General features: G+C 48.3%; 1 protein-coding gene across 1 annotated transcript in view; it reads right to left on the bottom strand.

The window, feature by feature from the left end:
- ARHGEF3 (Rho guanine nucleotide exchange factor (GEF) 3) overlaps nucleotides 1-16,856 on the bottom strand; it is a 312,995-nt gene that overhangs the window by 271,376 nt on the left and 24,763 nt on the right. The window contains exon 2 of the mRNA XM_010851657.1: nucleotides 7,359-7,451. Coding sequence (XP_010849959.1) covers nucleotides 7,359-7,402 — 44 coding nt within the window. The 5' untranslated portion in view covers nucleotides 7,403-7,451. The remainder of the gene's footprint in view (nucleotides 1-7,358; nucleotides 7,452-16,856) is intronic.

The raw sequence follows: 16,856 nt of genomic DNA, 5'->3' as shown, positions 1-16,856 counted from the left end.
TGGGTTTGGGTAAACTCTGGGAGTTGGTGATGGACAGGGAGGCCTGGCGTGCTGCAGTTCACAGGGTCGCAAAGAGTTGGACACGACTGAGCGACTGAACTGAACTGAACTGGGGCAGCTACTTAAAACCGCTCCTTCATCTGCAAAATGGAGGCAGATAATGTGCATTCTGCTCAAAAGCCCCTCAGGAGGTGCCCAGAATTGGAAGACATTATTATAATTTTCCATGTAGAGAACTAGCCAGGCTCCCTGGAGAACTGAAGAGCTTTTTCCGTGTCTTCACAGCAGATCTTTCAGGACATCGTCCTAATTAATGCCTCTAACCATATAAAAGGCAATGGCACCCCACTCCAGTACTCTTGCCTGGAAAATCCCATGGATGGAGGAGCCTGGTAGGCTGTAGTCCATGGGGTCGCTAAGAGTCGGACACAACTGAGCGACTTCCCTTTCACTTTTCACTTTCATTCATTGGAGAAGGAAATGGAAACCCACTCCAGTGTTCTTGCCTGGAGAATCCCAAGGACGGGGGAGCCTGGTGGGCTTCCGTTTCTGGGGTCGCACAGAGTCAGACACGACTGAAGTGACTTAGCAGCAGCAGCAGCAGCAACCACATAAAGGACACAGATGATTTAGTGGGGAAAACCCACAACAAAGCAGAAGTTGAGGCTCAGGAGGCTGAATCTGGGCCTTGGCTTTTCCATTCTGGCTACAAGACCCCAGCCCAGCACTTTGCCTTCCAAAGTACCAGTTTCTTATCTGTAAAATAACATCCCTGGGTCTTCATGTATCTCAAAGAAGATCACTCACTCAGTTACCTTAACACTCGTTTAATAATAACCTGTCTCTGGGCTTATGCCAATGAATGTAATGAGGAGTGCATTCTTTCTGTTTTCATATTTATGCAACAAATGTTTAGTGAGTGATGACGCTATCCCAGGCACTGCCCTGAGGAGTCAACACGGACCACGTCTGCCCTTAGTGACTTACAAAGACTTACAGTGACTGCTCTGGCGGTCCAGTGGCTAGGAATGCACCTGCCAATGCAGGGGGCAAGGGCTTGATCCCTGGTCTGGGAAGATTCCACACGCAGCAGGGCAACCAAGCCCGTGTGCCACAAACACTGAGCCACGCTCTAGAGCCTGTGCTCTGCAACGAGAGAAGCCACTGCAAAGAGAAGCCTGCGAATCCCAACTAGAGAGCAGCACCCACTCACCTCAACTAGAGAAAGCCCACACACAGCAACAAAGAGCTAGGGCAGCCAAAAAAATTTTTAATTAAATATATATACATAGGTACACATACATCTAAAATTTTAGGATTGAAAGGAAAAGTCGTCAATCAACCAATCGTTCTTTTAAGCCAATAAGCGATATGAGAGAGAAGAATGACACCCAAGGTCACACAATCAAGGAGAGGCAGAGCAGATGCTGCACACTCGTTTTTCTTTTTTCTTTTTATTTTATTTTTAAACTTTGCATAACTGTATTAGTTTTGCCAAATATCAAAATGAATCCGCCACAGGTATACATGTGTTCCCCATCCTGAACCCTCCTTCCTCCTCCCTCCCCATACCATCCCTCTGGGTCGTCCCAGTGCACTAGCCCCAAGCATCCAGTATCGTGCATCGAACCTGGACTGGCGACTCGTTTCATACATGATATTTTACATGTTTCAATGCCATTCTCCCAAATCTTCCCACCCTCTACCTCTCCCACAGAGTCCATAACACTGATCTATACATCAGTGTCTCTTTTGATGTCTCATACACAGGGTTATTGTTACCATCTTTCTAAATTCCATATATATGTGTTAGTGTACTGTATTGGTGTTTTTCTTTCTGGCTTACTTCACTCTGTATAATAGGCTCCAGTTTCATCCATCTCATTAGAACTGATTCAAATGTATTCTTTTTAATGGCTGAGTAATTGCAGCTGAGTGTTCTTTGCACAGAAAAATTTCTGCCTGAATAAACACAGGCATGAAAACACCTGACCCTTCCACTTTTCCACTCAATCACTGGCAGGTTTTGACAGAGACTGGAAGACCTCTTCCATCTTTTGCCTACAATATTATTTTAAAGTTCCTATCAAAAAAACAACAACAACAAAAAAACACTAAAGCATTCAAATATCGAGCATCTATGCCTCTCTGTCCCAGGGACATCAGTGCAGAACTGGGAAGAAGCTTCAAGATCTTCCAGTCGGGCATGTCCCCGGTGTGATCCCTGCAACAGCAGGTGTGGCGGGTGGGGGACCACACACCCTGCCCTCCCTTAAAAGACCCCTCCCTGCACACTGACCTTTTACAGGCTCTGTTGGGTCCTGTGAGGAAGGTCACACTTGTCTGAGCCGAAGTCAGCAATGGCCGAACAAGTTTGGCAACAGGCCCCGTTTTCCCCTTCAGTGCTTATTAACGTTTGGAGGCAATCATGCTCTGAGGAGCAGACTGTGAGAGATGCTGAGAAACTCCAAGAAGACACCTTGGAGAGGTGAAGTGCCTTGCTCAAGGTCACAGGGCTGCTGAGTTTGAGACTGAAGGCTAGTGTCTCTGGTCAGGAGGGGTTACTCTCCTTTTTGCTGGGTCTCCAGCTTCTCAGAGGCTTCCCAGGTGGCGTGAGTGGTAAAGAATCCATCAGCCAATATAGGGAATGCAGGAGACACAGGTTTGATTCCTGGGTCAGGACCTACATCCCCTGGAGGAAGAAACGGGGACCCACTCCAGTATTCTTGCCTGGAGAATCCCATGGACCGAGGAGCCTGGCGGGCTACAGTCCACAGGGTCGCAGAGAGTCAGACATGACTTAATAACTGAGCATGCACACATGCACAGTGCAGACGCCAGCTGCTCAAGGTCAGCAATTGAACTTCGGAGGTGGAGGAAGTTGAGCAGGCCCCCACAGCCCTTGGGCGGTGAACAAAAAGCTCATAAAAATCAGTGACCAAAACAGCTCCTGCCTAAAGGACAAGATGGAAGCTGATAAGCAGGTCAAGAAGACAGCAACTGACAACAAACGGTGAAACGAGCCTGTCTAAGGTGAGGGCTTTTGAGGCAGCCTACCCTTAGATCGTGCAAACAGAACATAGCACCCAGCAAACCTCAATTCTGGATACGGCTCTTCATGCTGTGACTCATCCACTTATCACCCTGGGGACTTCCCTGGCACTTCCACTTCCACTTCCACTAGAGGTTAAGAACCACATGCTTCCCCTGTAGGAGGCACAGGTTCAATCCCTGGTCAGGGAACTAAGATCCCACCGCAAGTTGCAGTCAACAACAAGAGAAAAACCATTCTGTTTTCTAGCCAGTTCAGCCACTAAAGCCGCTCACGGGTTGAGAACTTACTGTGCACAGGGCTCTGGACTAGACGTGGAGTGTCGCTGCACCAGACAAGTCAGTAAAGTGGCCAAGCCAGCACAAAGGAGGTGCTCAAAACACCCTGGAATAAATGAGGGAGCCGGAAACGAGCTTTATTTTCATAAAAGAGACACACATTTGTACAACCTGAGAGTGACAGGCCCGGCAAGCAAAGAGTGACCCTGTATTTGAACATTTTCCCAAAGTGCTTAGGGCTGCTAAACAAGGATGGGAGGTTCACTGGCTGACTGGCTGGCTGACACGTGAACGAATGAATGAATGAAAATGAAAACCTTCCACTTCTCCAGCATGGCTGAGTCCTAACCTTCTATCCATTTCAAGGAGCTATCACAAGTCCATATATATGAGGGACTTACGTGAAGAGCAAGGAGTTCTCCCCTCAAAATCCTCTTGAACATCAGACATTCCGATTGCCTAACCCCGCTACTGCACAGCTGAGGAAACAGAGGCGCTATCCCACCAGCATCACTGATAGTGGCAGCAAACTGCATTCCCAGGGCTTCCTCTTCTAGAAAGCTTGTGTTCTTGTGAGTTGGCACCCAGAAGTACAAGCGACAAGTAATGGTTGCTCAGCTAATAAATGCTCTGGGACTAGGTCTCCCCACAATAAAGTCACTTGCTTAGAAGACAAAATGTCCATAAAGCTCAGGAGCAAAACGACATCCCCTCAGAAAGGAGTGAGGTCTGTGGGCAGGGCCTCCAGGTCTCCTTGGGGACCTGGGGTTGGCTCCAGGTGCTCAGGTCCTTCTCAGTGGCAGGTTCTGTCACAGCACCTCACCTCAAGGATCCGGGGTCCACCCCTTACCACTACCTGACCCCTACATCCGTCAGTCCAGAAATATCAGTGGGCACCTACTGCCTGCCAAGCACTGGGGAAACAATTGTGAACAAAACAGCCAAGACTTGGCCCCATGGAGTTCACAGTCCGTTAAGTGAGGTAGACACTAAAAAGGTGATAATGTATAGGATAAGAAATCATGTCAATGGATTATCATTTCTAAACCACAAGTCTGGCTGTATCAATCTTCTGATGGAAAAATCTTCCTAGGCTCCTCACGCTATGTGGGGTTAAATATAAATAAACAAAAATGAAAACAGATGCTTTAACTGGGGGCTTACTCCAGGCCAGGTGCCTGACTATGACTAACTCAGGACATGCCATTGCAGGAGGTACTATTATTATCCCCATCGACCAATGATGAATTAAAATTTTCCACTTAACCACTGCTCATTGTGTGTGCAAAAGCCTACTCCCTCCAACCCTGAATTCCCTGAGAATTCATCTTACTTAAGTTGCACATTTATATTTCATAAATCCCCACTGAATGAATAATTAACTAATCAATGGGCTGGTTTCCTTCAAGGCATTATCAGTTAATAAAATCAATTTTGGGAACAAGTGCTCCTAATAATCACATGAGAAGTAGCTGCAATGTTGTGTAAAGAGCCAGAGCCCCAGCCCCTGCAGGCCTGAGACCAGGCTTGTCTGTGTGAACTCAGACAATCATTTCCCCTTCAGGCCTGACTGCTCCACACTGTCCTGATGAAGAAGAAACCAGACAGCGAGCCTAGGACCTCTGTCGGCTGTGCATGTTTATGTGTCTGAAACATTATGGGGAGTTGGGGGCAGGGGCTAGGGCTCAGGAGGACCTCTGAAACTGCACTCTGCCTGCTTTAAGAATAAGGTCTAAAGTTAAACATTTAAGGGAGGATAACTAATCAGGTCTATGGGGGCAAGAGAAGAACCTCCTCTCTGGCTACAGCTCAGTGGGCTTATTTATCCTAATCAAGTAGATTCATTCCCATGACAAACAGGCTCGCCCTGAAAGCCCCTTACCAGGGAGGTGTTTTGGACGAACACCGGTGGGACCATCACCCCAACTGTGCACCAGAGCAGAGGGGCTGGTGAAATGCAAGAGTGGGATCATCACCCCAACTGTGTACCAGAGCAGAGTGGCTGGTGAAATGCAAGAGTGGGACCATCACCCCAACTGTGCACCAGAGCAGAGGGGCTGGTGAAATGCAAGAGCCCGTGTTCATATGCTGGAGGCAGACAAAACCCAAAACACACTCTCCACGTCTACACTCTCCTCTGGGAAGGCCCCTGAGTGTGGTCAAGGCCACCATGAACATGGGCCTGATGGCTCCATGTGGTCCATAAGCTATGACCACAGAAGAACTCGTCATTGAGCAAGCATGCGTCTGTCTGTCACTCAAAGTGACAGCAATAGGTAGGACCTGGGGCTCCATGGCAAGACAGGTTATTTGTTAATTTTCCCTTGTTGTTTGGATTGTTTTTGAATCAATTTCTGTCCTCATGTCACCTAACAAACATAATGGGGGTAACAACACAACTCCCTATCTCACAGGGCTGTGGTGAGAATTAAATGAGTAACCCAAGTGATCCACCCAGAGCCTGACACAGACTAAACACTCTGACTGTTGCCAAGGATGATGGTGATGGTAGTGGATGAATCCGTTTGAGTAGAGAAATCCAAAGCAAGGCTCTCCCAACAACCCCTGCCAGGATCTGGAGAGAAGCAGGTGATCCTGGGATGACCAATCCTGGAAAAGCAGACTTGGGTGCTTTTCAGAAGAGAAACAGAGAGGTGTCCACTCTTGGGCAAGACCCGGGTTGCCAAGGGGCCTGGGCCTCAGGATAGTCACTGAGTCCTGTAAGGACTGACACTTGCCGGGGCCACTGGGAAATGCAGAGACCTGAGAAGATGAACTTCCCAGAGTAAAGAGAAAGGGGAGAAAATTACAACTATGGAGAGATACCACTGTTCACCCATCAGACTGGCAAAAATCAAAAAGCATGAAGAACTGAGGTGTGGCAAGAGATGGGCAAAGGGGAAATCTGGTATCTGTGGGTAAGTGGTGCTTCTTAGAGAATGAACTGGCAATATTTATGAAGATCTTAAACTCATTCACGGGGTGGCCCAACAACTTCACTCATCAGTAACCAACATGTCTGCCCATGTGCTTGGAGGCATAAACCAGAAAGTGCATCAAAGCACTGCGATTAATATTAAGGGCAAAAGAGAGAATCCACCCACCCACCACCAACAGGAAAACACTGAGATTCTCCTGCCATGGACCCAATACTCACTTTGCAGCAAAACAAGGTAGTTTCACATGTACTGCCTTGAAAACATTTAAAATCATATTATTGAATGTTTTACAAAGGGTACAGAATAGACCAGCAAGCATTGTATGACGGACTGTCTTTAAAGAACAGGAAGGAAGGAAAGAATGACTTTTTTCCCTATGCATATTGCCTGGAGAATTCCATGGACAGAGGAGCCTGGAGGGCTACAGTCCATGAGGTCGCAGAGAGTCAAACAGGACCGAGCAACTAACACACACTGACACCTCGAAAAAGTTCTAGAAGGAATTTCACAAGGTAGGTCACAGTGGTTACTTTTGGGAAAGACAGGAGTAGAGTGTGTGCAAGAAATGAAATGGCGGGGCCGGGGGGAGGCTCAATGGAGACTTCACTTTTATTAACTAGGAAAACTTATGCATGCATTTCTTGAGTATTTAAACTAATGTATGTATTTATAAGGGACAAAAAAAGAGGAGGTGCAAGGAAGAGGAAGAGCTGATGACTTCAAGAGAAGACGTAACTGCCGAGCGCTAAGGGTCTGCCTTCACCACCAGCAAACGCAGAAACAACACATCTACGCATAAGCCCATTATTTCTTGGAATGAGCGTCCTTGGTTTTTAGAATCAGATATTTAATTCTGGACCATATCAGTTCTATATACCAACTCTTCCTTCTAAATTTTGGAAAAAATTCCCTCATACTTGACAAACGTATCCTTCCTCTGGTGTCAGGAATTCAAGCTCTGAAAAGGGGACGCATGGAAGTTTTGCTATCTCCAAATTCTTGATGGCCTCCACTGACTCATAAAAAGTCCTGAACTGCACTTATGTTGCATGTAAGAATTTTTTTTTTAATTTTTAAAGAAATCTTTACCTTTCTGTGTTTTCTTCCATTCCTCTAAAGGCACACTGATTCATTACTCTGGAGTTGTCCACGGACGCTGTGTCACAGATCCAGGTCTCCTTTCTGAAAAAGCAAAATAACCAACACTTATAACCTGGGTGCACTTATGTTAACACAGAGACGCATTAAATACATACAAAAGGAATGTGTCAAAGGATGCCCAGCGTCCATCAAAATCCATTCTCCCTTTCACCCACGGGTTATTTGAGTTTTATCGGGGACTACATTTCCCAGGCATCCTTGCAGCTACATGCAGCCAGGTATGAGTTCCAATGGAATATGAGAGGATGTGATATTTTCACTTCTCCATCTAGGTCTCAAGACATGGGCAAGCCTTGTTCATCCTTTCCACTGGCTGGAACTCAGTTCTGACCATGCAGATGATGACAATGCACTTGGAAATAACAACAAGATAAAAGGCATTTGGGCCTGTGACTCTGCATGGAGCACAGGTGCCCTCTGAACTTGGAACTACTATCTTTGAGAGAAATGTCTTTGTTCTTGAAGTCACTTTAAGTTTAATAAAACTTTAAGTTCTATTGGTTCTTGTTCCTATGGCTGATAAACTCTCATCAAGTTGACTCTATGTTAAATATTTTCACTGGGGTCCTTCAGAGGGTGAGTTTGGTTATTTGGAGCTTGGGACAGTGTGTGTCTATGGAGACAGATGAGGCCAAATTACTCAGGGTCACAATTTTGGTAAAACCACACATCATTTCAAACAGGTACTCCATCAGCGTTTGATGGATGAAGAAGTGTTAATAAGCATGTAATCTCTTCCCGTGTGAAATGTCTTGAAGGCAGAGCATGTAGTTTGGAGTCAGGAACACTGGGACCCACAAGTATGAACTGTGAGCTTCACTTCATGAAACAACTGCTCAGGATGGTAAAACGCCATCTGAATGTGTGCCATACCCGCATTTAAGGATTTTAGTCTGGGCTGAGGAGCAACAGAGGCTAACCGATAGGGATAGACAGACCTGGGGAGAACATTCCGATGGTGGAGGTTTCCACCCACTATTCCACTTCCTGAGCACCTGCCCCAGGGTGACTCTGAGATACAGCTCAGAGGTTCCCTCTCCAGTCTCAGGAGCTGCACCCCTCACCACTCCAGGTGTGGCTCTAGCGTTAAAAGACACATTCTCTTTCTACAACACGGCCAGAACACTGAGCAGCTACTTCCTTTGTAACCAAAGAAACAGCTGTCAGTTTCAACACAGGAAGAGCTGGCCGTGTAAGCCATGTTGAGGGATGGTGTGCGGGTCCCTAGCCTGGAGCCTCCTAGACAAAAGGGGGTCCAGGCAGAGTTCTGACACCCATGACCTTCATGCTGTGCTGTCACGGGCCAGCTCCACTGCATCAGCTGCGATGACTCCTGAGCATCACAGGCCGCTTGGCCAAATCCTCCCCACCCCCTGTGCCACCCTCCTCCAAGTGTTCTACTCTGAGTCTGGCCTTCTCCCAGATCAAAGTACCGTGTGGATCAACTTTCAGATCCAGGTGAACAGGACCAGATACCTGGGACCTCGGCACTATGAGGCACTGGAGAATCAGTTTGGGGGAGAATCCGCAGTCACAGCCTTCAACCCTGCTCTTTAACTTGCAAAGAGCACACCATGAGATATTTTTAGTATCTGGACCCCTGTCTGAGGCTGGCTTCCCTCAGAGTTTAACTCCTTCAGCTAAGGCCTGTGCATCATGGAGGGACCCAGAAAAAGGCAAGAAGGAAGATAATGGCTCCTGGAAGGAGGAGGGATGGAAGGTAGTGGGATTTGAACTCAGAGTCCCAGAGGTGCCACTGCATCCCTGCAGTGAGGGGACAGAGCAGAAAGCAGTGGCCGCTTCTGCAGCTGTAGACACCTCAGTCCCCCTCACCTCGGCCTGGAAGCCACATCTGCTCAGCGTGGCAAGCTCTTCTGCAGCACAGTAACTGCTGCAAGAGGATTTGACACCTACATCCCAAATGATGCCAACAGAAGACTCTCCTCCAAGTCACATTTCCTCAGCAGCTTTGAGGTCAGAGCCTGCCCTCCATGGGCCCACTGGCTAGTTCTGGGTCAGGTTTTATTCTTTACCTCCTGGTGTTAGAGAAGGTTTTCTGTACAGAGCCATCAAGAAACCACTGCTCTTCAGCCTGCAGGTAAGGACAGGGATTGGGACACCCATTTCTGTACCCCAGCCCTGAGGGATTCCCAAGGCACAGACACTGACATGGATTATCTCAGCAAATTCTCACACCAGCCCTAGGAAGCAGGTGCTGCCTCACTCTATGAATTGGAAAACTGGGTTAAGATTTGTCAAAGGCTGTACAGACAGCAAACGGCAAAGCATTTGTTCCGGGGGTTCCTAACCATGGTATTATAATGTGCAAGGGAAAGCTCAGTGCTGGCTGAATGTATGAATGAATAAACCATACTTTCAAAAGCAGTCTCAGGGCTGTGGGGAGACAGTATCTCTAGAGGGACTGCCCCCACCCACCCTGGATGCCCTGGTGATATTCTCAGATCCCTCCCAAGGCGTCTACTCGGCCCCTGAACACTTACTCTGAACCCAGAATTGTCAACTTCTGCAGGAATGTATGTGCTCAGTACTGCTGCTGGTAATGGCCAGGGCAACCACTGACTCAGCACCTCCTACCTGTGGGCAGGAAGCTCAGGGCTTTCATGCAAAGGCTCCTCTCATCCACCCACGGCCGCACAGGGAAGGTGGGATCACACCCCTTTGAGGGACGGCACAACTGGAGCTCACAGAGATTGTGATGAGCTTGTGATTAAGGTCTGGACACTTAAGTGAGGGCAGTGTTCAAACTCTGAGGGGCTGGTAGAACAGCGCAGGCCTTTCCCCCAGCTCACAAGACCCACCACTCACCCTGAGTAATCAGCAAGTCATGAAAGTAAGTGCTGTTTCAACTCTTTAGCTGGAAAGCTCTGTATTAATCTAAAGCTACTGAGCATTTGCTATGCCAGTCCCTTCATGGAAGAGGAGTCCTAATTCCCCCTAGCTAGAAACTGGCACCACCACCTTCCCTCCTCCACGGCCTGCATCAGTGGTGACCAGCATCTCCTCAGCATCAGTTTCCTACAAGGTTTCCACTGGACACCAAATCTGGCTAATTCTTCTCTGAGAAACATCTCTTTTCAGGACGACCAAGTGTTGGTGAGGATGTGAAGCAACCAGAACTCTCACAGCCTGCTGCTGGTGGGAGCACAGACTGGTCCAATCACCCTGGAAGATGGCTGCAATATCTACTCAACCTGCCTTTGCTCCCAGGTACCTACAGGGACCGTGAGACATTATCCAGAATGTTCTCAGCAGTACTGTTCTCAGCACAATGGTCCTGTATTAGCTTCCTTCTGCTGCTGTAACAATCACCAGCTTGGTGCTATTTGTCATCTTACGGTTCTGGAGATCAGAAATGGGTCAGCAGGGCTGCACTCCTTCTGGAGGTTCTAGAGGAGAATCCACTTCCTTGCTTCTCCAGCTCTCCATGCATTCCTTGGCTCATGGCCCCTTCCTCCTCTTCACAGCCTGCAGTGGAGCACCTTCTCTCACCTCCACTTCCATCATCACAGCTCATCCTCTTACCAGATGCTCCTGCATCCCTCTTACAAGGATCCTTGTATCTATACTGGCCCACCCAGAGATTTTAAAATCATCTCCCCATGTCAAGGCCCTTAACTCGGGACTTCCCTGGGGGATCAGTGGCTAAGAATATACGTTCCCAGTGCAGGGGCCCTGGGTTCGATCCCTGGTCGGGGAACTAGATTCCACATGCTACAACTAAATGATCTCACGTGGCACAACTAAAGGTCCCGTGCGCTGCAATGAAGATCAAAGATTTCGTGTGCTGTAACAAGGACCCAGAGCAGCCAAATAAATAAACAAATAAAAAAAAAAAAAAAAGACTCTTAACTTAATCACACCTACAAACTCCCTCCACCAGATGATGTAACACAGTCCTATGTATTACCAGGGAATGGTACCTGTAACCAGGGGTGAGGTCATGGATAACTTCTGAGGGGCCATTATTTGCCTCACCTCCAGCCCAAAGCCAGAAGCAAATCCAAATGCTCATCAACAGTAGAATGAATGAAATAAAAGGTGGTAATTCCCAGCATATGAGAGTGTACAGTCTACAGCTACCCGCAACAAGGATGACGCTCACGAGACAACACTGAATCGATGACATCAAACACAGGAGCACTTGCTGTATGAGTCTGTCTGCAGAGAGGGCAGAACCAGGTCAAGTTTGTCTACTCTACCATTTCCTTCAACTCAGAGTCTTCCATAGTCCTCTCAAAAAGGTCACTGCTTATTTTCTATAAGTCAATATAGACACAGACGTGCTAAATTCCCCAACTTTGCATCCCACCATTGGAGTCAACAGTTATGAAAATCCAATGAATGCATTTAGAACTAAAGGAGGAGGCGAGGAAGAAGGAGGAGGAGCAAATGCAGCAGCAAGTGTCTCTGCCTCTCTCACATTTCCACTCCACAGGTGTGTGCCACTTCACCTCTGGAAGAAGCAGATCCCAGCTGACTTCCTGACCATACCCAATCCTGCCAGTAGCTGTTCACCAGACAGACCTGGAATGTCCCCCTGACCCCTGCTGCACTGTCCTCCGTCTCCCCTTCATTCCTGTCACCCACCTGACAACCCCTGCCCCCCGAACTCCCCCTAAACCTCTGCAGGACTTGCAGTACAAACCATACCATCTGCTCTTAATTGCTACTGTCACACAGTAATTGCTAACAGTGACAAGCACCTTAATCTAGTCTCCCCAGTCAGACTACAAACTCTCAAGAACGGAAATCAGGTCTCTCCTGTTCAGGAACTGCCTGTTCAATCCTCCTCCTAGTTCTGGCTGCATGTGAGTGCCTAATGCTAGTTCATAATAACTAATGATGCAGCTGCCTTTGCTGAGCACCTAACATGCATCAGGTTCAGCACTCCTCAAGCGGGACCTCATTTCTTCTTCTCCCACCAATGAAGGGGGTGCTACCACGATCCCTCTTTTGAGTTGGAGGCACAGAATGGCCAATTAACTTGCCCAAGGCCCCAGAAGTCATCACTAGAGGATGGGATTTGAGTCCATGTGATCTGACCCCAGGGCCCATGGTGCCCTTGACCAAGACCCCACTCTGCTTAACATCCCACCCAAGGTGGGTTAGGCATACAGCTGGTGCTTAATAAATATGTGACATTTCTCCCCCCCCCCCAAAAAAAGATATACTAAGAAGGAAAAAAAAAAAAACTTTCACAGAACACAAGTAACAAATCAAGACTCATCACAAAATAATTTTTCAGTCTCAGACCTCAGAAGGGAACACACCCCCTGGAGAGATTTGAAGAAGCCCACCCGCTCCTTCCTCTGCATCATGCTTGGCTTTCGGGAGCGTTATAAACATTTATCAGCACATAGTCAGGGTCTGTCCTCCAGGCTTTTATCAAAACAGGGAGAGCTGGATACATTTTTTCTTCTTTTGTCCGCCAACCTCAGGACCAAAGCCAAAGTCAGGGTTGAAGACAGACTGGACGACGGGGGCTGTGACCACAACGCCCTGAGCCACCTGCCCTCAATGACCTCACCTCTCACATGGCCAAAGAATGTGGCCCAGAGGCCTTGACTGCAAACAAGGCCGCCGCCCCCGAGGGCTGCTTTGGCCAGAGATAAACTGAAGTGGAGATAATGACACTGACATCATGCCATGACCCTCAGTGCTGGCTGCTGGCTCGAGCCCGTGCAGTCTGTCCCTTAGAGGCTGGCCCCTCACTCAGATACCAAACGGCGCTCTGTCCAGCGGCGCAGACACGGCGGCACGCCCTCAGCCTCCCACAGACTGGCCCGCAGCATCCGAGTGGATATGGATGGGAGTGCCTACACCTGGGGTGTGCAGACTACCCAGGACACGGCATTTCTAAACCACTGCCTCTGAGCAGGGGCGTGGGACTGGCTGGAGGTTAGGGAGGGCTTCGGTTACATCTGGACCACTAGCAGTTTTACAAGAACAAAAACAAAGAATTTACGTATTTGGGGGGTTATTAAAATTGTCTCAAAGTTTAAAAAACAAACCCTGATGGTTACAGCACAGTGTGGTGGAGCAGTACTGGAGAGACGGACAGCTACAAGGGGAGCCGCAGCCATGGCTGCAAGAGGGAACCACGGATGGGATCTGGTCTCAGCCAGCTCTGCGCTTCTGGGCAAAATGAGACAATCTACCCCGAGTGTTTAGCCAAGAAGATGCACTCAGTTAGAGATCAGTGTTATCAAGTTTTATTTACTCCATCCTTCCTGGAAGCCAGACATTGTGAGGTCCTAGAGGGTAGGGAGTCGGAGACCAAGAGTTTAGGAATGAGGTCTCCACTACCACCCTCAGAGGGACACTTTGTAAACAACCACTCTCATCCCCACAGGCTTTCGCAGTCCTCCAGTGATTCCCTGGTGCTCCTGCCATGTTCCCCCCTCACCCAAATCCCGATATGTGCTCATGCCTTCTCGACCACACTGGGTGCAGAGGCAGGCCAACTGTGAGCACGCTGACAAATGTGAGTTCCCTGGATGAAAGAACAAATCCAACCAACTGCACTTGTCCACTCTCACGGAAGACAACACAAACTTGCTGCAGGACCAGGGCACCTTGGAGGCTATTGCCACGCACCTGAAGATATGAAGCGGCCCTTGTGGGAGTTGGCCACCCCCAGCATCACGATAAAATGAGGCTTCAAGAGGCAAGCTCCCTCAGTACCCACCTGAGCCCTCAAGTCACTCTCTCAGGAAGATGTAGGCTGGGGACCCAAGGACGCGGGGTTACATTTCTAGACACAAAGTCAAGATGCCCCAGTGATGGAATGGGTACAACCGACGAACACCATCATCACACATGTTCCAACAAGCATCCTGGACTCGCCCCTGGCCAGGCAGCCTCCAGCTTCGGTGGTTGGCTCCCCACATGGCTTAACTGCATGGAGAGGCTGAGCTGAGCATGCCCTGGTGGCAGCCACAGTTCCAGTTCTCATCGAGTGGCCTCCATCACATGCTCCTTTGGGGAGACAGGGAGAGGAGACTGGTCCTCAGTTTTCAGGTCCTCATCCCAAGTCTCAGTCTTCCCAGTGGGAGGTTGGATCCCAGATCCCAGGAGGAGGGTTTGATGGGGAGAGCACCAGTGCTCAAGTCCTGTCCAGCTCCTAGCTGCCTGTCCTTAGGCCTGAGGGTGTTGCGATTCCAACCAGGGCATCTCCTGTCCTAGAGGATCCATATGCCAGGGTTCCTGGGTAAGTTCTCACACTATAAAATAGTTCCAATGCAACAACAACAAAAAAAGTTTGAAAAACGTGCTTTTCACAAAACCTCTAAGCCTCTCCAACAATGTCTTTGATGGACACTCAGTTTGTTTTTGCTGATACACAGAGAGCATGCTCGTGTATTCACAGAGGACACAACGGTAGGAGGGAGTAAGACACAGGTCAGACAGAGCAGTGTGCCCACTGCAGGACGGACACTGCCCAAGCACGGTTCATCCAAGGGAGGGCATGCAGGCTCCCCAAGGATCTGGGCACCACGTCCGCACTGCCACCATTGTCGTCTCTGCCCTCCTCCTCACCACAGGCAACGGTGACAGCAGCCTTCCTGTATGCCAGGCACCCTGAGGAGGGCTTCAAATGCTTGATCCCATTTAGCCTTCTCAGCAACGCTGTAAGATAAAGACTCTTACCTCCTTCTTACAGAGAGGTTTAAGTGCCTTTCCCACATCCACAGAACTAGTGAGTGGAAGAATCAGGGCCAAGCATAAAAATAAGTGTGCTTATCTCCACCACACCCTACTTAACAGAAGTCCAAAAGGGAGATGATTCTCGTAAAATGGCCCTAGAACAGACCTTGTGCTAATGTTGCCATCTGGGAATAAAACTGGATCCTTTGGCCAGGGCAACATTTTCCTCACCTGATTTTTCACCAAACAGGGCATTTATTAACGTGAACTTCGTAGAACTGACACATGTCACACTCACTAACTCAGCTCAAGGAAGGTAGTCTGGTTTGCCTCACCATCATTCATTTCCTACAGAGACAAATGCTTACATACAGCATACTTCATGCCCAAAGACTGCTTCAAAACACCTGCAAAAAAGGGGGTGATTTCTCTGAGAAGCTCAACTATAAATAATGTTTCATGACATCTAGGCACTTGAAGACAATATAAAATTCCCTGGAATTAAATATATCAAGGACCCACTCTTTACCTGCATATAGTCACATGACATCCCCAGGAGATGCACACTGTTGGCCACATGCTACAGAGAAGGAAACGGGCTTCAGCAGCTCAGCCAAGCTCCAGCAGCTGGAAGTGGACCACGGGGACTGAACAGCTGGATCTGACTCCTGGACCGAGGCCTCCAAACTTCCCAAACCCACAACGGGCACCTGAATAAATACGCAGCCTGATTCCCCCAAGAAAACGCTCTGGCTAAATCTTAGCTCCATCTCTGTGCTCTTACCCCCAGGTATCAGCTGAGAAAGGTCCTATGGAGGAAAGGACCAATCAGGCCTCTGACACGGGAGGACAACTTCTAAAGTTAGTGGGGAAATCCTGAAGAACCCAGAATTCCCCTGGAAGGACCCTGGAGAAGGTGGGTTCTGGAGAGGGGTGCCCCCTCCCTCAAAGAGCCCAGTGCTGAGTAGGTGACTGTGTGTTTAATCGCACTCCAGGTAAAGTCGGTAGCTGGGGCAGAGGGAACACACAGTCATGTAACCCTTGGAAGCCCATGCAGGACAGCCCTACCCACCACCCCTTCCAGAATATACACTCATGTAAGCGGAAGAGCAGGATTCAATGATTGTATCTTTTCTTTAAATTAATTTATGTATTTATTTTTGGCTATGCTGGGTCGTGAGAAACCTATATGCAGATCAGGAAGTAACAGTTAGAACTGGACATGGAACAACAGACTGGTTCCAAACAGGAAAAGGAGTATGTCAAGGCTATATATTGTCACCCTGCTTATTTAACGTATATGCAGAGTACAGCATAAAAAACGCTGGGCTGGAAGAAGCACAAGCTGGAATCAAGACTGACGGGAGAAATATCAATAACCTCAGATATGCAGATGACACCACCCTTATGGCAGAAAGTGAAGAGGAACTAAAAGGCCTCCTGATGAAAGTGAAAGAGGAGAGTGAAAAAGTTGGCTTAAAGCTCAACATTCAGGAAACGAAGATCATGGCATCTGGTCCCATCATTTCTTGGGAAACAGATGGAGAAACAGTGGAAACAGTATCAGACTTTATTTTTTGGGCTCCAAAATCACTGCAGATAGTGATTGCAGCCATGAAATTAAAAGACGCTTACTCCTTGGAAGGAAAGTTACAACCAATCTAGATAGCATATTGAAAAGCAGAGATATTACTTTGCCAACAAAGGTCTGTCTAGTGAAGGCTATGGTTTTTCCAGTGGTCATGTATGGATGTGAAA

This window comes from Bison bison, unplaced genomic scaffold (assembly GCF_000754665.1).
Source record: "Bison bison bison isolate TAMUID 2011002044 unplaced genomic scaffold, Bison_UMD1.0 scf7180017864304, whole genome shotgun sequence".
Taxonomy (NCBI): Eukaryota; Metazoa; Chordata; class Mammalia; order Artiodactyla; family Bovidae; genus Bison; species Bison bison.
Note: the sequence above shows the minus strand (reverse complement) of the source record. Positions and strands in the feature narration are given on the sequence as shown.